Source organism: Salmo salar, chromosome 23 (assembly GCF_965601325.2).
Source record: "Salmo salar chromosome 23, fSalSal1, whole genome shotgun sequence".
In the NCBI taxonomy this organism is placed as follows: domain Eukaryota; kingdom Metazoa; phylum Chordata; class Actinopteri; order Salmoniformes; family Salmonidae; genus Salmo; species Salmo salar.
This window is the reverse complement of record NC_138313.1, coordinates 11,420,452-11,447,599: the sequence shown is the minus strand read 5'-3', so window position 1 is coordinate 11,447,599 and position 27,148 is coordinate 11,420,452. Positions and strand designations below refer to the sequence as shown.

The following is a 27,148-nucleotide window of genomic DNA, read 5'->3' as shown; positions in this document are numbered from 1 at the left end:
TTTAGAGTGGCCTTTCATTATTATTATTATTATTTTTTTTTTAACCTTTATTTAACTAGGAAGTTAGTTAAGAACAAATTCTTATTTGCAATTACGGCCTACCAAAAGGCCTCCTGCGGGGAAGGGGGTTGGGATAAATGTAATAAAAATGAAATGTAATAAAAATATAGGACAAAACACACATCACAAGAGAGACAACACAACACTGCATAAAGAGAGACCTAAGACAACAACATAGCATGGCAGCAACACATGACAACACAGCATGGTAGCAACACAACATGACAACAACATGGTAGCAACCCACAGTTTCACAACACAAGGCGCACCTGTGTAATGATCATGCTGTTTAATCTGCTTCTTGATATACCACACCTGTCAGGTGGATAGATTATCTTGGCAAAGGAGAAATGCTCACTAACAGGGATATAAACACATTTGTGCACAACATTTGAGAGAAATAAGCTTTTTGGGGGTATGGAACATTTATGGGATCTTTTATTTCAGCTCATGAAACATGGGACCAACACTTTACGTGTTGCGTTTTTATATTTGTGTTCAGTATACTTTGTATCCCTCATTTAAATGTTTCTTTATTTTGTCAGTTACCCGTAGAATACAGTAGTCAATACAGGGACAATAAAGGGCTTTAAAACATCGAAGAAACCGCTATAATGGCTTCTTGACTAGACTATACAGCAGTAGTTATTAAGCCACTTAAGATGGAGGCACACAGCAAATTGAGACATGTTAAACGTATGTATAGTATAATGAGAAATTACAAGTATTGGTCATTACAAACATGTCATACACAACAGGGAAGTAGTGCTCAGTCCTTCATAAAGTGGGCACAGCTTAGGTTAAGACAGGGTAGGAAATTAACATCCTATGACTGTTTTTAGAAGGCATAATAGATGACAATTGCATGTGCATTTTGTAATTAGTTTCCTACCCTGGCTTTAGACTTCAGAATCACAGTTTAATAAGAGGAATTAACCCTTTGTTCAGCTAGATTGAATAACTAGCACCATCATCACAGCTAGGGATCAATCGACATTCCTGTTCAATAATCATAGAATTTTTTTTTGAATCAACAAGAATGTAGTAAGAGCACTCAGGTCTCCATGGCAGAGAGAGGAACAGCTCATTATGACAATTTCTAGATTATTAAGATAACTGGGTGGATTTCATTCCTTTTTCCCCCTCAATAAGAACTTCTACTTGTTACATGGCATGACTATGAATCATGATGAATTGAATCCAAAAGGAAATACAGAGAGCGCAATCAGCAATTGATTGTAAATGTATCTTGGCGGATTTGCGTTTTGTTTATTCTTCATAAACAGGCTCCTATACTATGCATACTGCACTATACCGTAACATTATATAGCTCCTCCACAGTTGTTTTTTTAAAATACTTTTCTATGAAACACCATCCTTTTGGCCTCTCCAGTGTTCTATTGTAAGTGATTGTTTTAAAAGGGTTGTAAACATTGACCAGTAAGCACAGGGATTGATTGACACATGAGCACTTTCAGAAGGGGGGGGGGGGGGGGGGGTAACCTGGATAACATTCTGTTATCGAGGGGTAACACAGCAGAAACAGACTTGTTTCGGGCAAGGGGGCAGCAGTGGGCCGACCCTGCCCTGAGAGCATACCTGGGTTCAAATACTATTCAGAATCATGTTAAATACATTGTCTGTGCTTGATTAAGCTTGCCTGGCTTAATAATGGCCCAATAGTATAGTCCCAAAATTGCAAACCCCGCTCTCCTGGCACATCAAAGTATGTGAAAGATTTCAAGTATAGTATTTGAACCCAGGTCAGGAGACCCCTAACGGAGTATGCTCAGATCAGACTTTGGCCTTCTTGTTGATGAGAACGGAGCAACAGGTGAGGGCTCCGTCCACCTTGACCTTCTCCATGTTCGACACTGGGATCAACATGTGGTCCTTCAGCTTCTCAAACACCTAGGGAAGAGAGTGAGAGAGGGAATATGTCTGTCTTCACCTTCCGTAACATTGTTTACAGGCATTGTTCATTTTACAATGATTTGGAAGCACTTATGAGGGATGCAAATCTAAGAATGAACATTTTAGGTATAGTGAGTTCTCAGTCTTCTGAAGGAAGAAAAACTAAGTGAGAAATATTACAACATCTCCAGAAACCCTCAACACAATGTGTCACCCTGTGGAGCCCCTCCTGAAGAAAACCACTGTTTTCCTAAGACACTTCCAAGCCAGTATATATATATATTATTTTTATTTTTTTCTCTCTCTCTCTCTCTTTCTCTACAACTTAGAAATAATGAAAAGGTCACCACCATTTTTAAGCAATTTTCATTTCTAAATTTTGTAGAAAAAAAATCTAAAGTAAAAAAGTACTAAACAATTACCTCATCAAAAGTTAAAACATTTTAAAAACAGTGATTTTCAAACACTATGAGGTTCGCGGTGACAAGGGAGCTAGAAAATACCCTCCCTCTGGCTAGAAACTCATTGCAGGGTTTAAAAATCCCCTTTTTTTTTACCCTGCAATGTCACACAGAAGCATTTCTTAGGACCTTTCTTATCTTTTTAACCACAGATCATAGAAACATACTGTTTTCATATATGTAGACACTGGTTCGGTGCTGGAGACAATGAATATGAGGTTGACTGGCAGAATTGCCCTTTAACAGTAAACATTACACACAAAAGTAAAAAAATAAATCCCCCTCTATACCATAGGAGCAACAAGCAACCCATGCACCTCCGGACTATCAGATCCTCCAGCCATGATGCAACAGGTCTTACTCTGGCCTTCCTACAACCAATACATAGAACAGGGATAAACCTCATCAACCGTTGGAGGGGGATCACGAGGTCAGGGGGGCGACGCACTCTATCCAAACTCCTCTCCGCCTAACTCTTTTTTTTCTTCTAAATCTGTTCTCTCACTCAAGTGTTTCTGTTTTTATGGCAGTGAGTCTGTGCTTTCCAGCTGGGTTGTTATTACTGTGGTTGAAATTTATACAAGGGGTAGGAGAACTTCACTGTGGGGGCTGAGACCTTTTGTCTAGTCGACTTCGATCTCTCTTCTCAGCCCCCCCCCCCCCCTTTATGTAACGTTACTAAAAATAGCCGTAGACAGAGTTTAGGGTGAGAATGTTTATATGGTTAGAAAGCAGAGCGGCTTTGCAGGCAGTGAGTGGGTTTGCTCTGATTGGGTTGACGAATCTCTCTCATTCTCTTCCTCCCTCTCTCTCTCCATCTGAAGGGCGGTCTGTCTGTCTAGATAACTGTTATATAGATGTGTTAAGTTCAATCAGGCTGAGAGAGCGCACGGCTTGTTTTTGTATCTCCCAGATCTGCTCTTCCAGAGGGGTGGTTGCGAGAGATTACATGGAACTGTGTCTGACAGTCTGACGCGCAGAAATGTATCCCTATGGTCTGACACCCCTGATGATTGTCATTCCAACACCTCTACATTTAATGATTCTTCATCACACAGATGGTGCGCAGAGGCAGAAAGCGTCCCAAGCTTCGATCCAGGACCCATATGAATACACTCTACAGTGGTCTGATACAGGACACTGAAGCAGTCACTCTGATTTTGTGTTTCGGTTGAATTCCCCTTTAGCCAATCCTCAAGGCAAATATTATATTAAGCCTTGGGAAATCGGACAACAGTTCCAAATCCAACGAGACATATTTCAATAAATGTTTCATACTAAAAATAAAATGTTCAAGTTTGGGTTTTAACCGCAGAGAACATTTGAGGTCTTAGGGCTGTCTGTGCAGATTGCAGGGTGTTGGTTGTCATAGTGACACAGGAATGCGTAGTGGCAATGAGGAATCTAAATGACATTGCTCATCCTCAGCCATCTCTTAACAGCTACAGAGACAATAACATTGTCATTCACTGCTCCCATACGAGCTGACATCCAAGAGGCACAAGGTCACGACAAAGTGCAGGGATATTTACAACAAACATATGCATACAAGACGACAAATATACAATATTCAGTAGCTAATAACTGGGGGAGCACAGAGATTGGCATGTGTGTGCTAGTGCACAGTGTGTGTGCTCACTTTGGCACTCTCTGGGAACTCCTCTGGGGTGCAGTGTAGCAGTACATGGCCTTTGCTGGGGAGGTTCATGTAGATGGTGTTGGCTGCAATGTCATCAGGCACCGTCAGCTTGTTGTAGCGATGGTCACTCATCTGCTGCATGATCTACAGACACATAGGAAGACAGACAGACAGACAGACAGATGTATGGTAAGCTGTAAGCGGGACATACAGCACCACGGTGAGATGGAGAGAAGCCCAGTCCAAATTCTCTCCTAAACCCCTTGGCCATAGCTCTCTGATGTTTCTAGATATCTAAAGAATATGGTGGGAGCTCCACCCCTACACTGCTTATACCTTTCCAGGCAAACATTGAAGGGTACGGTCGAAGGAGGAGGGGCAAGGATCATATTGTGGCTGGGCAAAAAGGAACCAGACCCTGCTGTTTTTGCCTGCTCCAGTCCTAACCTCCAAACCACTATCTGGGTGGCTGGGCCTTAATGGAGAACACAGACGGGCAGACAGACTGACTGACATTCTTTCACGGCAGATGTCTTGTTATTTATGTAATCTGCTGGGTCGGGGCTTGGGGGAGAAGGAGCAGCACTCCCTCCAATAAGTGGAAGTTCGAGCACTATGACTTGAATGCAGAGAAGAACAGATGTGTGTGTGTGTGTGTGTGTCCAATGTTTACAACCTGAACACCGGTGGATACCTTAGAGGAGGAAAAGGATGAGGGAGAACGAAGGTAAACAACATTGAAAGGGTATTGTCATCTCCTTCCCCTCTTCCCTGACTCCTTCCTCTCGCCCCTTTTGCTCTGCACCACTTTTTTATATCATGCAGAGAGAGAGTCTGAGCTGGTGTGTGTGTGTGTGTGTGTGTGTGTGTGTGTGTGTGTGTGTGTGTGTGTGTGTGTGTGTGTGTGTGTGTGTTTGAGGAGAATTGGGGTTAGAAGAGTGATTGTGTTGTTGATCCAGGATGATAAATCTCTCAACCCCTCACGGTGCTCCATTCGTCTCTGTGGATCATGACGTGAACAATGGGCTTTGTGGTTTGGCCTGTTCACACATTCCCCTCTACCCTGGGGTTGGCTGGTGTGAGTGTGTGAGAAATGTGCACGTGTCTAGTATGTGTTTGTATCTCCCAGATCTGCTCTTCCAGAAGGGCGGTTGCCGGGTCCGCCCGGGCCTGGCGGGGTGAGAAAACGACCATAAACACCTTGGCTTATGTATGGCGTGTTGCGTGATCGCAGCGGTCCCAAATGAAACACAGTCCATGTGCGTGACCGCGAGCGCTCTCTTCACACACAGGAGGATTAGAGGTCTGGCGAGAGAGACTGAGACAGAGAGGTGAGAGACTGTATGACACTCACGCCATACAGATCAGTATTTTACTCAGTTTTATAATAGTTCTAATTTTCTATCCTCTCAAATCCAAGTCGGACATTGACGAGGGATCATTTTTGGACTTCAGACAAATCCTCAGTTACTTTATCACATAATGACGTCATTACATCACTCCATCGCGGGGGTCAGAGGGCACAGAGCAGTAGCCAATGCCTGAGGAGCTGTGACATAACGGCTAGTCTCATGACAGACGGGCTAGCAAACACGCGAGATCTGGTTCTGGGTGCTGATAGAACATAATGGCAGACCACAGCTAGAGGAGACATACCGAAAGGCAGTCTATAGGAAATGCAACACTAACAGGACGAGGACTGTCTGATGAGCTGTCCAATTACTTTCTAATCTCAACTGACTGATGTTAAACTAGTACTCCCCATCTCAGTCCTCCTGGGCACAATTTGCCCTTCACTGAACTCTTCCCCATATACTGTAGGTATCGTTACTACCTCAGTCAAGCTTACAAACCCCCTGCAGATGAACGTTTTGCTATCTAACGTAAGACAAATGGGGCACAACAGAACTGGATTAGAACCAATGAACGATCTCTACAGTGAGCAGTGCCTCTCTCACAATGACTGTGTACATTCCCCCGAAGCACTGTTTAATATGAAAAACTGCTGAATGTGTGACGGAATGTGCAGAGTCAATCTTGCTAAACAAAATATTCACTGGGAGGTAACGGAATACCCTACGAGCAACAAACAAACACATAACAAAAACTACTGTCACTTTAATGAAGGGATATGGGATGCCATTCCTGTAAAGTCACCAGTACACAGAGTATTCTTGCAGCACACTTACAATATGTGGGATTTTCACAGTTCACACAATTTTCCCTGACCCGTGTAGCCATTAAACTAAGTTGTTACAATGGCTCTTTTCAAAAACACACTCACAAACCAGTTGCTATCCAATCGACCAGGGGAATGGTTATTACACTGTAATGGCTACCTGTTGATGTCATTATTTGGGATTGGTCCTTGACACACATTTCTTCCCAGAGAACCGACTGTTATTGGCTTATGGTCCATGTTTATTCATGTCCCTTTAGGCCAGCGTCTATTCAGGAAGGTGAATGCGGGGGCACAAGCATTGGTGTCTCTGTGAATAGGGGGGGGGCTGCTCCTCCTTCTGAGGCTGGGTACACCAAAACATTATGGGTTAAAAACAACCCAATGCTTGGGTTATTTGGTAACTCAGTGCTGGGTAAATATTGGACAGAACACACGCTGGGTTATCTTGATCCAGCCTGTTGGGTTGCGTGAATAACCCAACATGTTGTGTGGTTGGGATTACACAAACATGGGTAAATTTAACCAACAATTGGGTTTTATTCACTTTCATGCTGGGTTAACCCAGCAGCTGGGTCTTTTTAATGTAATCCTTAGGTTATTTTCAGGAGGCATGGCTTAATAGGGGTGTGGCTTTCAGATAGATATTTTTGGCTACCTGTAAAGGTAAATGTCATTGCTGTTCATCTGTTGTATTGTATCAAATGTTAAGATTGTACACTGCAATTTTGAATGTGCCTTAATTTGGCATATTTCATTATTATAAAATATGAATAATATTAACATTATTAATTGCATATTGCATAATGAAGTGGTAAGTATCCCAACTTTGTGATTTGTATAGGGTCTTAAGGAACACACATTTCTGTAAGCCTTAACATACGCTTACAATACAACATAACAGACTAACAGGAAATACATTTACTCGCACAGGTGGCCAAAAATAACTATTTGAAAGCCATGCCCCAAGTCTTCTGATCATGCCTCAATAACCCAGCATCAATAACCCAGAATCAACAACCCAACAGTGCTCTTTTTAAAGAAAATAACCCAACTAATTGAACCAATGCCTGCAACCCAGAAGTTTGGTCATCCAAACAACCCAGCATTTTGTAGTGTAAAGGGCTGAGTCTGGGGTATAGGACTGGGGTTGAGGCTGGGTTGTGGGATATAAGGCTGGTGTCTGGGTATAGGGCTGGGTCTGAGGTAGAAGGATGGGGGTATGGGCCTGGGGATAGGGCTGGGGCAGAAAGGGCAGTTATGAGCCAATCAGTGAGTCCTTTAAGCATGAGTCAACCTGGAACCCTGGATTGCTGGAAAGGGAGAGTGTGCGTGAGAGAGCATTAGCACTTCAGTATAAGTAAGAGGGAGTATTTTGGGGAGATGACTTCACGGCCGAGGCTTGGCAGTGATAGCCACGATTGTTATGAGTACGATCAGATGATGGAATTCATCCGGTACACGTCCTCAACTTGGGAGGGCTAAACATAGTATGACTGCAGACTATGCAAGGCACACACACATGCATTCAAGGACACACAGATGCACACACACAAACTGGCTGCCACATTTGGTGTGCCGTCAACTATACTGTATCAGAACCATGACTCAGTATCAGACCAGACATGGTAACATGGCAATACAGTCATAGCCTGCTTTAGTAACAAAGTCATAGTTTGGTCTGTGAATAACATGCCAAACTTATACCACTACTTCACTACACAAAATGAGGTGTGCGTTCACAAAAGCTCACAGAGGGAATCCAGCCAGCAGGCATGTAATAATATCTAATGATATTATCATTAGATTTGAGCTACATTCACAAAAACAACCCCTTTACGTTCATTACAGCTACATTCACAACAAAAGCAACCCATTTACATTCATTACAATAGCATTCACAACAACCCCTTTTGCGTTCATTAGAGCAGCGATGCCCAACCCCAGTCCTTAAGTACCCCTAACAGCACACATTTTTGTTGTAGCCCCAGACAAACTCACCTGATTCCACCAAAGATTGTCTATTATACTGACAAGACAGTCAAGTGACCGCTTCAACAATGGAAATACATGTCCTCAAAGATGAAAGGCAGGCAGGAGGAGGCGAGATCAGGTGGGACCCATTCTAGCAGATACGCATGAACAGGCCATAGAGATAGAGGACTCATCTTTGTATTGGTGCCATTATAGCGTTTGTGACAGCATGGGCAGCACCATTGAGGCAATCTCCATTTTAAAGTAGTCCGCTTTTTTCCTCTTCATTGGCTGATTGCTCCCAACTCATAGCAATGTTTATATTTTATTTAACTAGGCAAGTCAGTTAAGAACAAATTCAAATTTTACAATGGCGGCCTTTCCCTGGCCAAATCCTCCTCTAACCTAACCTGGACGACGCTGGGCCAATTGTGCGCCGCCCTATGGGACTCCCGATCACGGCCGGTTGCGATACAGCCCGGGATCAAACCTGGGTCTGTAGCAGGGGTGGGCAATTCCAGTCCTTGATAGGGCCTGATTGGTGTCACAGTTTTGCCCCAGCCCCCAACTAACACACCTGACTCCAATAATCACCTAATCGTGATCTTCAGTTTAGAATGCAATTTGATTAATCAGCTGTGTTTGCTAGGGATGGAGGAAAAGTGTGACACCAATCAGGAGGACTGGAGTTGCCCACCCCTGGTCTGTAGTGATGCCTCTAGCACTGAGACGCCGTGCATTAGACCGCTGTGCCACTCGGGAGCCCAATGGTGTAAGATGGTGTAAGCCCTCAATGGCCACGCAAAAATGAGTTATTTCCATGATTTATTTTTTATTTTATTTTACCTTTATTTAACTAGGCAAGTCAGTTAAGAACAAATTCTTATTTTCAATGACGGCCTAGAGTCCTCTGTTTAGCTCTATGACAACAGGCACAACTCCGATATAAAGTTGTTTTTTTCAAGGTTAGCGAAATGTCACGTGCGTCCACTTATATCAGTGCATTCATCACAACCGAACCATAAAACTTCTATTAGATCAAATAAGCCTCACGCAGCAAATTCAACACTCATTGACCTCAAATTCCTCACGTCGTGGGCTAATTTTTGTGGAAAGATTTTGGACTGAGTAAAACCTCTCACTTCACCTCTTCCTCTCTGATTCAACTCATTGAGGGCTTGATGATTAGTTGACAAGTTGGATCAGGTGTACCTTATGATCTCAGACGTTATAAAGGACTTTAATGAACCACAGCTAATTGCTAGCCTCTATGGGCTAGGTGGGACGCAAGCGTCCCACCCGTGGTGCACTCCATCAACAGCAGGTGCATTTCAAGAGCGGCAAATTTGAATCCAAATAAATGTCAAAATTCAAATTTTTCAAACATACAACTATTTTACACCCTTTGAAAGATAAACATCTCCTTAATCTAACCGCGTTTTACGATTTCAAAAAGGTTTTACGGCGAAAGCATAAATTTAGAGTATGTTAGGACAGTACATTTACAAGAGTTGTGTGTAATGTTGTGCCAATTCAAAGACAGGCGTCACCAAAACCATAAATCAGCTAAAATGATGCACTAACCTTTTACAATCTCCAACAGATGACACTCCTAGGACATTGTGTTAGACAATGCATGCATTTTTAGTTCTATCAAGTTCATATTTATATCCAAAAACAGCGTTTTACTGTGGCGTTGATGTTCGGGAAATCGTTTCCCTTCAATAACCGGCAGTCAAGTCAGCACCACAAATTAAATAATTAAAATTAGAAAACATTGGTAAAATATTATATTGTCATTTAAAGAATTATAGATTTACATCTCTTGAACGCAATCAACTTGCCAGATTTAAAAATAACCTTACTGGGAAATCACACTTTGCAATAATCTGAGCACTGCGCCCAGAAAAATACGCGTTGCGATACAGACTAGCCGCCATGTTGGGGAGATCTAAAATCGAAAATACTATGTAAATAATCCATTACCTTTGTTTCTCTTCATCAGATGTCACTTCCAGGTATCACAGGTCCATAACGAATGTAGTTTTGTTCAAAAAAGCTCATCATTTATGTCCAAAAATCTCCGTCTTGTTAGCACATGATCTAAGCCCGCCGGACTTCACTTCATGAACGAGGGGAAAAAATATATTTACGTTCGTTCAAACATGTCAAACGTTGTATAGCATAAATCATTAGGGCCTTTTTTAACCAGAACATGAATAATATTCAAGGTGGACAAATGCATTCTCTTTTAAAACGTATTGGAACGAGGGTACCCAACATGAACTCGCGCGCCAGGTGTCTAATGGGCCATCATCGTTCCATGGCTCTTGTTCGGTCAGATCTCCCTCCAGAAGACTCAAAACACTTTGTAAAGGCTGGTGACATCTAGTGGAAGCAATAGGAAGTGCCAAAATATTCCTCAGCCCCTGTGTTTTTTCAATGGCATAGGTTTAAAGGTAATACAACACATCAGGTATCCACTTCCTGTCAGAAAATGTCTCAGGGTTTTGCCTGCCAAATGAGTTCTGTTATACTCACAGACACCATTCAAACAGTTTTAGAAACTTTAGGGTGTTTTCTATCCATATATAATAAGTATATGCATATTCTAGTTACTGGGTAGGATTAGTAACCAGATTAAATCGGGTACATTTTTTTATCCAGCCGTGCAAATACTGCCCCCTAGCCCCAACAGGCTAGTTGGAGGAGGAGGGGGGGGGGGGGGGGGGTAATCAGGAATTACAATGCTGTGAGAAATTCTGTCATTAACCCATGCTAATGGCCCTTCTCTCTCTTCTCTACAATAGCTAATGGAATCTTAATGGGGCTCCAGTGTGTGTCAACTAAAAGTGTGCTGTATTAGTTAGCCATCACTATTACAGAGGTAGGATCTTCATTTGAGCCAGTTTTATACAACAGGAAGATAATCCTGCAGCAACAGAAAATGTGAATTATAATTTAGGTACATTTTTGTAGGGGTCGATTTAAAAAAAAAAATAATATTCAGTAATTTTTTGTTATTAGATCAAATCGGAAATTACAAACGTTAGAAGACTTTAAAAAAAGTTTGCATTTGCAGGAAAAATTCTCAGCAACAAAAGAGTGATCAAATTAAGACCCTGCACGCTGATGCAATTGTAACAGCTAATGGGGATCCACATGAACAAATAAGTACTTAGACGGACATGGAATTCTGTCTGTCTGTCGGTCTGTCTGTGGTTGAAGTATGTAGTATCTGTAGATAGTTCCTCTTAACTTAGTGTTTCAACACTTTGCAGCCCTGGGCCAGTAGGGGGTGACGTCTCACGAACCCTACCACTGAGAAAGCCTGGCTGTCATATTTCAGGTGTGTCTGTCCCAGGTGTGCAGGGCCAGAATACTGAACAGGCTCGCAGGACACATGCCCCGGGGCCCCTGACCTCCAGATGGAATATGATAGCAATGTGTAGAATTGCAGGAAATTAGCTTTAAAACTGCAAATTGTTCTCTCAGCCTTATAGCAAAATGTGAACAAAAGCATGAAATGAGCTATAAAACAGCATTTGTTTTCTTCTTCCATGACAAAAAGTGTATAATTGCAGGAAATTTCCTTTTAAACTGCACCATTTTCTCTTACTTAACCTCATGACAAAACATGTAGAATAGCATTATATTTTCTCTCTGCACCATGGCAAAATGTGTTGAAATGCAGTAAGTTTGCTGAATTCCAAAATGAAGAACAAAAAAAGAGGTTGGTGCCCCGGGGCCCCAAGTGCTGTAGTCCGACTGAGCAGGTGTGTGTGCTCACTTGTCTCTGAGGTTTCAAAATGTGTCACATTCTGTTTTCGTGTCTGTACTGTGTATTTACACAGAGTTGCGTGCCAGGCGCGTGACTCAACCCCCCCCCCCCTACAGTCTGTGATTTGGAGTGGTGTGTGCATGCCAGTCTCCTGCTTTGATGCCGGGGAATTCCTTGTGTCTGTTCCTCAGAAAAGAACAGGCAGAGATTTATTGCAACAGTCTCCATGAAAGGTAGCAATATGTCACTGTCAGTGTGTTTGTGTTTGCTCCACATCTTTTATGAAGAGGATCTGTATTCCCTACAGGGTGTGTGTGCATCCCTATAGTGGTTATTCAAGGTCTCGCATTAGATAAGCCCCATTGATTCAGAAGCCCCGTCTTTGGTAATGAGGCGGTGAGCGTTTTAAACATTTAAATAATAGTTGTATAATTGAGGTTCAGCTGTGTATAACATGGATTATACCATAGATTAACTACGAACATACATTTATCAGAGGGAGATCACATTCGCATGTGGTTTCTACAGGCTTGTAGAAGTTGTAGTCAGAGGCAGTCATCAAACCGCAGAGAGGGGGGGGGGGGGGGGGGGGATCTGTTGTCGTGTGTGAGGTAAGGGGGGGGTTGAGTCAACACGTGTGATGACCTGTCTTGCCATGTTACGCAGCGTAGTGAATGCCTGACAGAGGGGGAAGGAGAGCGGGAGGGAGGGAGGAGGAGGAGGGAGCACAGGGCTGTACAGATACAGTATATTGAGACAGAGCCAAAAATGAAAAGAGAAAAAAAGAAATAGTGTCAATGTAAAATAAACGCTCTTTAAACTTGATCGGTTTTCATGACTACAGTCCCAATCAGAGTTAACGTTGGGAATACCTGGGAAAAGGCAATGACAACCCTGCAAATCCCCAAAGATCCAAACATCCCTCGCATTGGTCCAACTCTGGTTCTTCCAAAGTAATGCTTGGGGGTATATGGGAGCTCCTCTGAGATAGAAAATGACCAAGTAGTGAAGCATGCATTGCCCTGTCTGTACCGTACTGTTTCTGCTTTACACTGAAGAAGCCTTCCTCTCAATGAGGTGTGCTCCCCTGTTTGTTCTACATCACTCAGGGGTGAGTTGAGTTAGAGCAATATGATCTCCAGTTTGATCTCAGTACAGGGGTGTGGGCAAGATGGCCTGCAGTTATTTCGAGCATCAAATGTGTCACCTGAAATACTATTCAATACAAAGACCAAATAAAACGTTTGCATTTGCAAACTCATTAAGAACTGTTTCCATTATTCTTATTATGGTGATTTATTACCAGGCGGAACTATTAAAAACAACGGGAAAATGAAGTAAAACATCTGACAAATCCATTCATATCGAAGACAAAAGAAGAAACAATATTATAATAATACAAATAATTAGGTGGGTGCTTACATTGGTCCTATTTGACAAATGTACAAGTATGTATTATATTCAAGTATTTCTCTCCACCTCCATCCACTTCCATCTCTCCTCCTGCCTCTCCGTCCCTTCCCCTCCAGCCTGCTCTCCCCCACCCCCTATTCTCTCTTCTCCCTCTCCATCCCCATACTACACAGTGCCTCTACCTAACTTTCTCTCCATCCCAACTCTCTCCCCCCTCTCTCTCATCCTGCCTATAGCTTTCTCTAAATTCATCCCTCCCCCTCTCCTCTCTCTCTGCAGACTCCTCTCCCTCCCTCCTTTTAACGCCTGTGTTCTTTGTTGTAAGAGACGGTTCCATCAAGGGCCAAAATGTTTCAAGTTTTGGTTTTGTTGAGCCCCACCACGAGAAGACAACCTCGGCATCCACATTTTTTGTGAGAAAGAATCGGCCACCTTGGCAATGTTTGAGAGTCGCTCAAATCTGTTCATCCCTGTCACCTATGAAGAATGTTCATATATACTCAGTGGCCAGTTTATAAGGTACACCATCCCGTTCACAAAAAAATGGTTCACTCCTACAGACAGAGAGTCACGTGGCCGTGGCTTGCTATATAAAGCAGGCAAAACGAGTGACCTATGCGACTTTGAGCGTGCTATGACCGTCGGTGCCAGGCGCACCGGTTCCAGTATCTCAGAAACAGCCGGCCTTCTGGGATTTTCACACACAACAGTTTCTTTGGTTTACCGAGAATGGGGCGACAAACAAAAAAACAAAGTCAGCAGCAGTCCTTGGGCAAAAACAGCTCGTTGATGAGACGTCGAAGGAGAATGGCCAGAATCGTTCAAGCTAACAATGCAAATAACGACGCAGTACAACAGCGGTGTGCAGAAAGGCTTGGAACGTATAACTCATCAGTCCTTGTCACGGATGGGCTGTTGCAGCAGACGACCACAACGGGTTCCACTCCTATCAGCTAACAACAAGAAGCGGCTCCAGTGGGCACGCGATCACCAACACTGGACAATTTATATGCACATATTCTTATTCCATCCCCTTATATTGTGTGTGTATAAGGTAGTCATTGTGAATTTGTTAGATTACTTGTTAGATATTACTGCACTGTCGGAACCAGAAACACAAGCATTTCGCTACACTCTCATTAACATCTGCTAACCATGTGTATGTGACAACTAAAATTCGATTTGAGTGGAAAAACCTTGCCGCTTCTTGGCAGAGTCAGGATTTGGGGTAAGTTTAGTGTAAACACGCCTGGCAGGCAACTCTGTGTCAATACACAGTACACAGTACACGGTACAGACACGAAACAGAATGTGACACATTTTGAAATCCAGGAGAGAAGGGAGAACACAGACCTTGGCGGGACTACCGCATTTGTGGCCCAGAGGCATTTAAAAAAATGATTCAGCTAACTTACTGTATTTCAACACATTTTGCCATGGTGCCAAGAGAATAATTTTCTGTATTATAATGCTATTCTACACATTTTGTCATGAGGCTAGGTAAGAGTAAATGATGTCGTTTTAAAGCAAATTTCCTGAAATTCTATACTTTTTGCCATGGAAAAAAAATAAATGCTATTTTTATAGGTCATATCATGCTTTTGCTCACATTATGCCACAAGGCTGAGAACATTTAGCAGTTTTAAAGCACATTTTCTGTTATTCTACACAATTCGCCATGAGGCTGAGAAAAAATGTTGCTGTTTTAAAGGAAATTTCCTGCAATTCTGCACATTTTGCTGTCATATGCTATCTGGGGCCCCAAGCAGGCCGATGGCGGCGCAGACAAAAGTGGTGTGCAGAACAGCATCTCGGAATGTACAACTCATCAGTCCTTGTCACGGATGGGATATTGCAGCAGACGACCACACCGGGTTCCACTCCTATCAGCTAAAACAAGAAGATGCGGCTCCAGTGGGCACGCGATCACCAACACTGGACAATTAAGGAGTGGAAAACCTTGCTGGTTCCTGTTGCGTCATGCTAATTGCAGAGTCAGGATTTGGCGTAAGCAGCATGAGTCCAAGGCCCCATCCTGCCTGGTGTCAATGGTACAGGCTGGTGGTGGAATGGTGTGGGAGGTACAGGCTGGTGGTGTGGTTAGGTCCCTTGATACCAATTGAGCAACGTTTCCATGCCCCGACGAATTCAGACTGCTCTGGAGGCAAAGGGGGTTCCAACCTAGTACTAGATGGGTGTACCTAATAAACTGTCCAGTGAGTGTAATGCCTAATAATCTTATCTAAAGTGTTAGATAAGTTAATTAAGTCCTTGTGCATATTGAGGAGGCCCCAGAAGAATTCTTACCTTATGCTTCAATGATGCCAGATGGCCCTGTTTATCAAAGCAGGACACTGGCATGCACACACCACTCCAAATCACAGACTGTAGTGTAGTGTACACACGCCTGGCACGCAACTCTGTGTCAATACACAGTACGAGGTAGAGACACGAAACAGACTGACACGTCAGACAATGGAGCACACACACCTGCTTGGCGGGACGACCACATTTGGGGCCCCGGGCATTAAAAAAAATCTAGAAATTCAACTAACTTACTGCATTTCAACACATTTCGCCATGGTGCAGAGAGAAAAATGTGCTGTTTTTATAATATGTGTTCGATGGGGTTGAGGTCAGGGCTCTTTGCATGCCAGTCGAGTCCTTCCACACCGATCTCAACAAAACATTTTTGTATGGACCTTGCTTTGTGCACTGGGGCATTGTCATGCTGAGACAGGATAGGGCCTTCCCCAAACTGTTGCCACAAAGTTGTAAGCACAGAATCATCTAGAATCTCATTGTATGCTGCAGTGCTAAGATTTCCCTTCACCGGAACTAAGGGGCCTAGCCTGAACGATGAAAAACAGCCCCAGACCATTATTCCTCCACTATGAATTCAGGCAGGTAGCGTTCTCCTGGCATCCGCCGAAAACAGATTTGTCCGTCGGACTGCTAGATGGTGAAGAGTGATTCATCATTCCAGAGAATGCGTTTACACTGCTCCAGAGTCCAATGGCAGTGAGCTTTACACCACTCCAGCCAACGCTTGGCAATGCGTATGGTGATCTTAGGCTTGTGTGCGGCTACTCGGCCATGGAAACCCATTTCCTGAAGCTCCCAACGAACAGTTCTTGTGGACTTTGCTTCCAGAGGCAGTTTGGAACTCAGTAGTGAGTGTTGCAACCAAGGACAGATTATTTTTTTCAGCACTCGGTGGTCCCGTTCTGTGAGCTTGTGTGGCCTATCACTTTTCGGTTGAGCCGTTGTTGCTCCTGGATGTTTCCACTTCACAATAAAAGCACAATCAGTTGATCGGGGCAGCTCTAGCAGGGCAGAAATTTGACAAAGTGACTTGTTGGAAAGGTTGCATCCTATAACGGTGCCACGTTGAAATTCACTGAGCTCTTCATTAAGGCCATTCTACTGCAAATGTTTGTCTATGGAGATTGCATGCCTGTCTGCTCGATTTCATACTCCTGTCAGCAACGGGTGATGCTGAAATAGCCGACTCCACTAATTGTAAGAGGTCGCTAGCTAGCATACACAGATATTTGCATGCTTGTGTTGCTATGGTTACACAGTACCAGAAGCTGTCAGGAGCAGTCTGTCTCTCAAAATAGACCAAAAACTACATTTTAGATACTTGCATATGAAATCTCTTCCCACATCCCTTGAATTAGTGCTGGCTGGTGCACATCGTGGCATTGTTGACTAGCTGGCTATTTTAATGTGGGATATCGTTTTCCCTGATTCACTTCCATTAATCAGAGGAGTAGGATAATGGCAGCTCGGTGGCTTCAAAGGCTCTTATTGGCCTAGACATTGCGTAGGCTGTCCAGGGTTTATATACAGTACAGTGCCTCCAGAAAGTATTCATACACCTTAACTTATTCCACATTTTGTTGTTACAGCCTGAATTAAAAAATATACACACAATATCCCATAATGACAAAGTGAAAACATGTTTTTAGAAATGTTTGCAAATTTATTGAAAATGAATTACAGAAATATCTAATTTACATAAGTATTCACACCCCATAGTCAATATTTTGTAAAAGCACCTTTGGCAGCGATTACAGCTGCGAGTCTTTCAAGGTAAGTCTCTAAGAGCTTTTCACACCTGGTAGTTGATCATTGCTAGACAACCTTTTTCAGGTCTTGCCATAGATTTTAAAGTAGATTTAAGTCAAAACAGTAACTCGGCCACTCAGGAACAGTCACTGTCTTCTTGGTAAGAAACTACAGTGTAGATTTGGCCTTGTGTTTTAGGTTATTGTCCTGCTGAAAGGTGAATTCATCTCCCAGTGTCTGGTGGAAAGCAGACTGAACCAGGTTTTCCTCTAGGATTTTGCTTGTTAATTTTTTTAATCAATTTTTAACGATTACATGCATACCCATAACATGATGCAACCACCACTATGCTTGAAAATATGGAGAGCAATTCTCAGTAATGTGTTGTACTGGACTTGCCCCAAACATAACACTTTGTATTCAGGACAAAAAGTGAATTGCTTTTCCACATTTTTTGCAGTATTACTTGAATACTGCTTTGTTGCAAACAGGATACATGTTTTGGAATATGTTTATTATTTTCACTCTGTCAATTAGGTTAGTATTGTGTAGTAACTACAATGTTGTTGATCCATTTTCATTTGTCTCTTATCACAGCCATTAAACTCTGTAACTGTTTTAAAGTCACCATTGGCGTCAATGGTTTCCTTCCTCTCCGGCAACTGAGTTAGGAAGGACGCCTGTATCTTTGTAGCGACTGGGTGTGTTGATAAACCATCCAAAGTGTAATTAATAAATTCACCATGCTCAAATGGATATTCAATATTTGATTTAGGTGCCCTTCTGTGCGAGGCATTGGAAAACCTTCCAGGTTTTTGTGGTTGAATCTGTATTCAACTACTCGACTAAAGAACCTTACAGATAATTGTATGTGTGGGGTACAGAGATGAGGTAGTCATAAAAAAATCATGTTAAACACTATTATTGCATACAGACTGAGTCCATGCAACATATAATGGGACTTGTTAAGCAAATGTTTATTCCTGAACTTATTTAGGTGTGCCATAACAAAGGGGTTGAATACTTATTGACTCAAGGGATTTCAGCTTTTCATTTTTAATTCGATTTTTTTTCTTCAAAAAACACAATTCCACTTTGACATTATGGGGGCCAGTGATTTAAAATGTAAATTTATACAATTTTAAATTCAGGCTGTAGCAACAAAATGTGGAAAAAATCAAGGGGTGTGAATACTTTCTGAAGTCACTGTACGTCATTGATTTCCACATATAATTGAAAGAAATTAGATTTTTATTCCATAAAGACTAATTGTGTCTTGTGAATATTGTAGAAAAATTATTTCAGCCATTTTCCATATTAAAAAGTGAAGTGCGATTTACAGTTTACCATGTACAGTAGGCAACAGGGAATATGTTCCTCCACCGATCTTGCCTTCTGGGATTTCCAGCAGTCTTTGTGTTTTTTAAATGTGACAAGCATTCATCGTAAAATTGTAAACTGACAAAAATGTTTAAAGTTAGAACCCATTAGTTAATATACAGCACCAACTACATAAACATCTGATAGGGTCCATTATTTGCTACCTGGATTTTAAAACATTGAGTTATGATTATGGGTAACTTGCAATAGCTCTTGAAAAGAGAAAGCAATTAAGCACGGTACTGTTTTAATAATTTTGTGCTTGTATGAGAATGATCACCACAAATTGAACTTGAAGAAAATCTATTGGGATGGGATAGGAGTTTTATTTCAGTTATGTTTTCTGCAAATACTATTAAACATATATTAATCTAAATGTAATTTACAAGATGCTGCAAAGGAAAGTAAGAAAGTAAGTCCAACTCTGTCCTCTGAACATAGGTCTATCTTGCATGACCCATGCACTCAATGGTGACTGATACCTTCAGGGCTTTCTGAGCCGGTTCGCTGGAGCCAATCACGATGAGGCCTGGTCCTCCCATGCTGCAAAAGCTCTTCAGGTGTAGACCATCAGTGACAGGGACAGTGGATACAGCATAGTCCTGCAAACACACAACAACCATACTGCTTTACAGGGACCGTGGACATAGTCTTGCAAACACACAACAAACCTACTGGATTACACAGCATAGTTCTGCAAACATGCAAGCCCTAACTAGACAGGTCCCAGTGGGAAAGGTAACCTAACCGACATTGGTTGAGAGTCTTAGAGACGAGGTCACTAAAGCCCCAGGCCACTGGTTGGTTGAGAGTCTGAGGTCACCAGAGCCCCAGGCCACTGGCCCCTCCCCTCAGTCTGTAAAAACCTAACCTAGCAGGCGTAAATTAAACTCTTGACATTAGATCCCCTATATACTGGTCTCAACGAGAAGAAACTGTCGGGAGGTTCTCTTCTGCACTGTTCAACCAATCCAGTAAATGTGGAGGAGGAGGACTTTTTGAGGACTTGGCAGAGGCTAGTTTTTAGTGGGAGCTGTGTTTTTCTCTGGCCTCGCATGCCAGACACTCTTATACGGCCGCCTGGCTACTGCTCAGACAAAGACTGATGATGTTGAGTGTCATCCTGCTCTGTTCTGTCTCATCTACCCCATGGCTATAGTTCTAGTTTAGAGCTCCCTGTTCCATGGTTAGTTTCTGGAGCACCAGACTACCGCTACTGCTCAGAGAGCGACTGATGATGTGGTGTCATCCTACTTTGGTCTGTCATACCATATCTACCCCATGGTAACAGGGGTTCTGGTGGGCTATTAATTAGCTTCTGGAGTGTGTTGTGTTGTGGCATGGGTTGGAATCCCAGGTTCACTGAGGCAGGAATGGACACGTTATATGGAGTGTCAATTCACTCCGCTTTGTCATCTGACCGATATCTGCCCCTGTTTCTCTGGCCTGGTCCATATTAAGTGTGTCATGACTTACCTGGACCACCTATTGAGGTGTTAAATGAGGTGAAAGGGCGACTGCAGTGCCACTTTAACAGTAGGCCTAGATTAAAGCAAATCGATCCTCTCTGAAGGAACAGCATTTCCTGACAGTCGGAATGTTTGTTTTACCACTATCCACTGAGTTTTTAAACTACGACGTGCAACATGTTTCAGCGCGCCAATAAATCAGTACTTTTTAGGTTCAAATTGCCGCCGTCTTGGAGCTAGAATTGGGATCATGTATACTGTGCTATTGACTAAACAAAAGGTAAAGGAGAGCAATGTACAATGCAGCAAATGAGGCATTTGTGGTAAGTGCATAGGGGCCGCCATCTTTATGCACTTCCACTATTGTCCTTTCCTCCTCATCCCCAGCTCTTCCTTGTCCTCCTGGAGCCCTATCTTAACAGTAAAATAGAACAACACCCTATTGACAACTCACAATTCATGACAATCACTGGATTAGGTTGCACAAGAATATTTTGAACCATGCATTCCCGCTTGGACATGTTAGATGAACAACTTATTTATTGAGTTTCCTACCATCTCAGTTGTCTAGTATACAGTCTAAAGCACTGCAAATTACTTTATAAGGTGAATGATAAAAAATATCTGAACATCTTGCATGACCCATGTACTCAATGGTGACTGATACCTTCAGGGCTTTCTGAGCCGGTTTGCTGGAGCCAATCACGATGAGGCCTGGTCCCCCCACGCTGCAAAAGCACTGCAAATTACTTTATAAGGTGAATGATAAAAAATATATTGCGTCTCGCCGAAAAAACAAAATAGTGTGAACAAATTATGAAAAAGTTGCTCACACTAATCTGGAGCCCTGTCAAGGGGTGTGATATAAAAAAATAAAAAATGCTACATTGTAATGTGTTCTTCTGCCAGTTTGGTTGCTGGGAAGAGAATCATGCGATAGGATGTTATGCAGAAAAATATGTTGGCAGTACAAGGCTATGTACAAGTAACTGCTAAGACAGGTGCTGCTCCAGTTTTCCATCAAGAAAACACCAAATTATGGAATTTCTTGTGGAAGAATGGTGTCACATCCTTCCAAGTGAGTTCTAGACACTATGCTGAATCTATGCCAAGGTCCATTGAAGCTGTTCTGGCTCGTATTGGCCCAATGCCTTATTAAGACACTTTGTTGATGTTTCCTGTATTTTTGTGCACATGAAAGTCAGTGATGTTTACTATAGGTTACTGAAGCAATTCAAATGTGATGTGGCTAAAATTTGACTGAAAAGAAAGGGCATTTAGTTGACTGAAATGGCCTACTGTTTTTGTCATTTTGATTCAGTAGCTTGAACCCCCCCCCCAAAAAAAAATGTTAAACCCTATTGATAACCCCATTAGACCCTATTGATAACCCCATTAGATCCTATTGATTACCCCATTAGATCCTATTGATTACCCCATTAGATCCTATTGATTACCCCATTAGATCCTATTGATTACCCCATTAGATCCTATTGATTACCCCATTAGATCCTATTGATTACCCCATTAGATCCTATTGATTACCCCATTAGATCCTATTGATTAACCCCATTAGATCCTATTGATAACCCCATTAGATCCTATTGATAACCCCATTAGATCCTATTGATAACCCCATTAGATTTATGCCCAAAGTTTAGGAAAAAAACTAAAAGTGAACATAATTCATGATGGGTTTTTATTTTAGTTAGTTTCGGGGTCTAAGGTAATAGTTTCAGTATTGTTTTAGATTTTCAAGAAGGTTTGTTAATTCATTGTTTTTTTTCATGATTCATTTTCGCATTAGTTTACTATAATAACCTTGATTCTCTGGTCTACCTATATACAAGTTACAATCACAAAGAAATACAGAATTTGAAGGTATGGGAGCAGACACAAAGGCCTACTGGGGGTATCAGGCATGAATCAATTGCCTTAGGTGTCTGGTTTATGAGATAGCTTACCATAAAGGACATCTGGTTGTTCATAAATATGTGGGGATAACTCATAAGTTATATGCAAAATATGATATGGACAGTGTTTTTGTATGAGTCTAAATTTGGCCTACAGGAAGGAGGTGAAATCTAGTTCTTCGTTTAAACCGTGTGGTGATACGGAATTTAATTTGTATACCCTCTGCGTGGTGGATAGCCTTTTTTCGACCCCGACACAAAGTAATTCATTAATAGTGACTTTGTACTATAAAATGTCTCGCAACTTGCGAGGTGATATTTTGATGTCCGATAGCGGATTTATGTTCTCCAAGGCGTACTTTAAAAGACAATAGCCTGGTAGAGATGTCTCCCCTGCACTTTGATCGTCCTCTCACGTGTCCTGCACTCAACAAGGATCATAAAATGAGGATAAGAGAATGTCCTTTACATATTTAACCCCCCAATCACATCTGTGGAAAATCCTGGCCTGAACAGAACAGGCTGTAAAATGATCCTGAATTTAATAAAGGAAGGAGGAAAAACAATGGGAGCTGTAGAGGGGAAAAAGCCTTGTATGTTTTCCATCATCAATACCTGACTTATCAAGGATAATGAATAACAGTGAGAGGCTGAGAGAGATACCATGGTGGAATTTAAATTGGACACAGACAGGAGCGGAAACAGGGCAGCGAGGAAAGGTCAAATTCCTGTTGGGGGTTGAACTCTCCAGGAAATGAACCCATGAATCAGCAAAAGGCCTTCTTTCCCGAAACCACTGGAATCACCCTCTTCTCCTGATCCTCCTAAGTGATGGCCATATGGTGACAATGGCAACAATCGTTCTGCTGTTTTTTTCTGGTTTCTCTCCTCGATATGTATACAGTATGATCAATTCATCTCAGCTGGCCATACATTCCTGAGACACCATGTTTGCCATCTAATCAATTTCCGAATCAATAGCGGATTTAAATGCCTTGAGGCCCTTGAATGAGACCATGATTACCTCAGGGGGTCAGTAATGGTGGCTTGATGACACAGGAAGTCAGTCTGAATATTCCCAGGGTCCACTGCCCTAGTCTGTTCTCACTCACCTTGAACACATCGGCCAGGATCTCTGCTCCTTTCTGATTGGTGCGTTTGGAAAGCCCCACAAAAAACTCTCTACCTGAGGAGAAACAGACAACAACCTGTGGTCAGTATGGATGGAGAGAAAGACAGATGGAGAGAAAGATAGAACAGAAAGAGAGAGAGAAAGTATGGCCTGAACGTTTGGGTCACCAGTCAAGAGCATTGCAGAGAGAATGGGCGTAGCCGTTGAACTTTTATAAATGAGCCCTTAGCCACGACGTTGCCAAGAGGAAATGTTCCTAGCCCTGCCTGCCAAGTGAAACCCATTTCAGCTGGATCGGAGATGGGAGGAACGCACCACAGAGAGCCAGCGTCTAGAAACTCAATTAAGTGTTCTAGTGCTTTTTCCAAGCCCTGCACGGTGAAGAGCATGACCCACATAACATTCACAGGCAAAGCTGCACAACTGTTACAGAATGTACAGAGTAGACCACAATAAAGACCTCACCTCACTAGCTCTCTACCTACACTATGTTCTCAGCTAGTTGATTGTGAGATGCCTGTTGTGGACCAAGGCTCCTATTGTGATGAAATGGGGTGTGTGTGTGTGAGATGGGGGTATAATATTGCCATCTGAGCTAATAATTTTCATTCATGCAGACTGCTGTAAGGAAAAACACTCTTGTGAGGTCACATAGAAAGATATGACAGTCAGCCAGTTGACATTTGTACGCCATTTTAGTTGAGGTCACCTCAACTACTTCACTATTCCGAATGAGTTATTCAGGAACAATATTTGTTCACCACCTGTGGTGATGGGTCATATCCTTTGCATGATCAAGTGGTCATACATGTTTAGCTTTGCTGAATACCTGTATACTGTATCCGTTTCCATAGTGATAACTAAGAGGATGGTGATGCCCGTGGTTTTAACGGTGTGCGATTAGTGGAACGTTGTGTACCTGTAAAGAGGACGTCTCCTCCATCCAAAGTGGCGTTCTCATCTGACATCTCAACAATGTTAAGGTCCAGCTCTTTCAGAGCTCGCCGCATGGCCTCCGTCTAGAAAACACACATAGACAGACAGGGTTAAGGCACATACACAAGTGCCTATCTAGGCACGTGCGGTCACGGACAGATGCACACACAAAGCATTCATTGGAAAGACTTTTATTGTAATGAGATATAGTACACACACGTGACACACCAATAGGAGAGCTCTCAATGATATATGGAAATGAATACCTGGGACAGCCTAATAAACAGTGTCCAGAGAAAGGTATTATGATCAAGTCATCATATTGCTACATAACACGAGCGAAAAGGCACATGATCCAACATCAGCCAGGTTCCTGAGTAGAGAACGAATCACGTAAACCAAACCAGTCTGTCCAAGAGATCATCATGACATCATCTCTGCGAGCCACAAGGTTATGTCATAACAGAGGAAGTATGTAAAACTTTTTATATGGCCACGGCGGTTGAAATGGGGTAGGAAGAGACCAACACTAACCTAAAAAAGGTTGGCGGATTAAAAAACAATCCATCCAAGTCAAAGTTCCTGGCTCGTTCTCTGGGTCAGCTGCCCTTGTGTGTGTGTCTCCATAGAAGAGGACCAGCTGTTTGGTGGTGGACTGGATTTGGTCAGTTTCGCCTGGTGTGAGGTCCACCTATTCTGGTTTTGACTGTCCCGGGTTTTGGGGGTCCCCAGGGAGCTGTGACTGCCGCGGGGCCTGGGGCCAATGTGATGTTAGTGTAACATCAGTGTTTCCACAGGCCCCTATCTCACCATGACCTCAGCCTAGCTGTTCACTAATCGAAGGCTTCTGCTTCTCCTCACACCAGACACCCGGGCCAAGCCATGAAGTCATCCAGGTAGAGACTGCCATGCAGGCCACGGCACAGCACAACACAGATAACACAAACACAGTTTCTCACTCTCCCACACACGCATACAGACACGTTATGCATTACACACATCCACACACAAATCCAAGACCTCCCTTGGTTCCTCAATGAAACATAGTAGAACATGAGAAACTGGCCCAATTACCCTTTAAGTTCTATGAGGTTTTTTTGGAAGGCTGCATGGGTTTGTTTTGTAGAGGGACTCTGATGTGATTTTGGACGATCTTGTGGCCCTGGCTCTCAGACACAACAGCACCTGTGTAAACTATCATCACACAGACCAGGCTGTACCGGCCGGTTCCTCATCTGCTACGGCTCAACCTCATTCAACACAAACTCAACCACTTCGCAGCATCCCACAGAGCACTCAAGGCATCTCCTCCACCACCTTATCCACATTTTCCCCTTTCTTCTCGCTCTCCTCCCTCTTCTTCAGCTCCCAAGAACATAGTCTCCTTTTCACCTATAGGTACACTGTACTCTAGTTCATTAGTGGTCATAAGTAGATAATATGAAGTCACTACTGAATGTCTATCTAATAAACAGCATGGAAAATAGCCGTTTTAATTGGACCAAATAGCTATTGAAATTAGAACAGACATGTTTTCGTTCAGAAGGTTATCAGTGCAACACCTTCAGCACTCCAATTAAGATGCATAGTAATTGCCCTAAGGGGACAAAAGTTGTTTTGAATGATGCACAATAGATTTCAGATCTACTTTCCACTTGTCTTTGGCCTCATATTGCGTAAGGAACCAAATCAAGTAAGTCAAGATTTCCACTTTATTCAGTTTCATCTCCATTTCTCTCTACTTCTCACTACTCTTCCCTTCTCCCAGTGCTACTCCACCATTCCCCCACAGCTGCCCAGCCTCCACCACTGCAGTTGCCCCTCTCCTTCCCCTCTGCCTCCCCATGTGGCACACTGTGACAGGACTGGAGCCTCTGCCTGTGCCATCACAGCTGCAGCCTCCAGGAATCTTCAACAATCCACCAACTAACGGGTGGGAGTACAAACGCACGCACCACGCAGATACGCACGCACACACAGACTAACCCCCTTGACTTCACCCCTCAGGCATTTCCTCTGACGTGACCTCACAGGAGGTGATCTGTCCCAGGGACGCCAACTGGGGCCCGGGAGTCAAACGCACCGACCCCTGAATACAGACAGGCGCTGATGGGGGGGAGTGTGTGTGTGTGTGTGTGTGTGTGTGTGTGTGTGTGTGTGTGTGTGTGTGTGTGTGTGTGTGTGTGTGTGTGTGTGTGTGTGTGTGTGTGTGAGAGAGAAATGGAGCGGGGAACAGTTCTGGGTGCCCGTACGTCTCGTTCTTTCCACCCGGACCCCCAAAACGGTTACGGATTAGATGTTTACATTGCATGGATGAGTAAATTAGCCCAGACTGGAAAATACAATTGGGGGTGTTCAGTGCATGACAGATACAGACTAGAGGTGTGTGGGTGGTGGACTGGTGGAGGGGTTCCCTAAAGTCAAACAAAGCTCAGAGGGTGTGCAGATACATACGGTGGAGGGGAAAATATAGGCTAGTACAAGGTTTCCGAAACTCGGTCTTGGGGCCCTTCATGGGTGCACGTTCTGGTATTTGCCCTAGCACTACACAGCTGATTTCAAACAACCAACTCATTATCAAGCTTTGATGATTTGAATCAGCTGTGTTGTGCTAGGGCAAAAACCAAAACGTGCACCCAGGGGCGGGCCCCAGGACCGAGTTTGGGAAACTCTGGGCTAGTATATGGGTATTTCTATAGACAATGGGGCCATTGTGTGACATTGGGATCAACATTTTAAAATGGTTTGAAACAAAAATAAAAAAGGATTTTCATGTAGTTCCACATGGTGTACTTAAAGGAATAAATGTGAATGTGAATATGT

At 42.9% G+C, this 27,148-nt stretch overlaps 1 protein-coding gene across 2 annotated transcripts in view; it reads right to left on the bottom strand.

The window, feature by feature from the left end:
• Nucleotides 1-466: 466 nt before the first annotated feature.
• LOC106584046 (N(G),N(G)-dimethylarginine dimethylaminohydrolase 1) overlaps nt 467-27,148 on the bottom strand; it is a 114,202-nt gene continuing 87,520 nt past the window's right edge. For both annotated transcript variants that reach the window (XM_014168856.3, XM_014168855.3), the window contains exons 2-6: nt 24,309-24,408; nt 23,370-23,443; nt 19,358-19,477; nt 4,075-4,218; nt 467-1,971 (exon numbers count right to left, since the gene is read on the bottom strand). In XM_014168856.3, the coding sequence (XP_014024331.1) occupies nt 1,855-1,971; nt 4,075-4,218; nt 19,358-19,477; nt 23,370-23,443; nt 24,309-24,408 (555 nt within the window). In that variant the 3' untranslated portion in view covers nt 467-1,854. The remainder of the gene's footprint in view (nt 1,972-4,074; nt 4,219-19,357; nt 19,478-23,369; nt 23,444-24,308; nt 24,409-27,148) is intronic.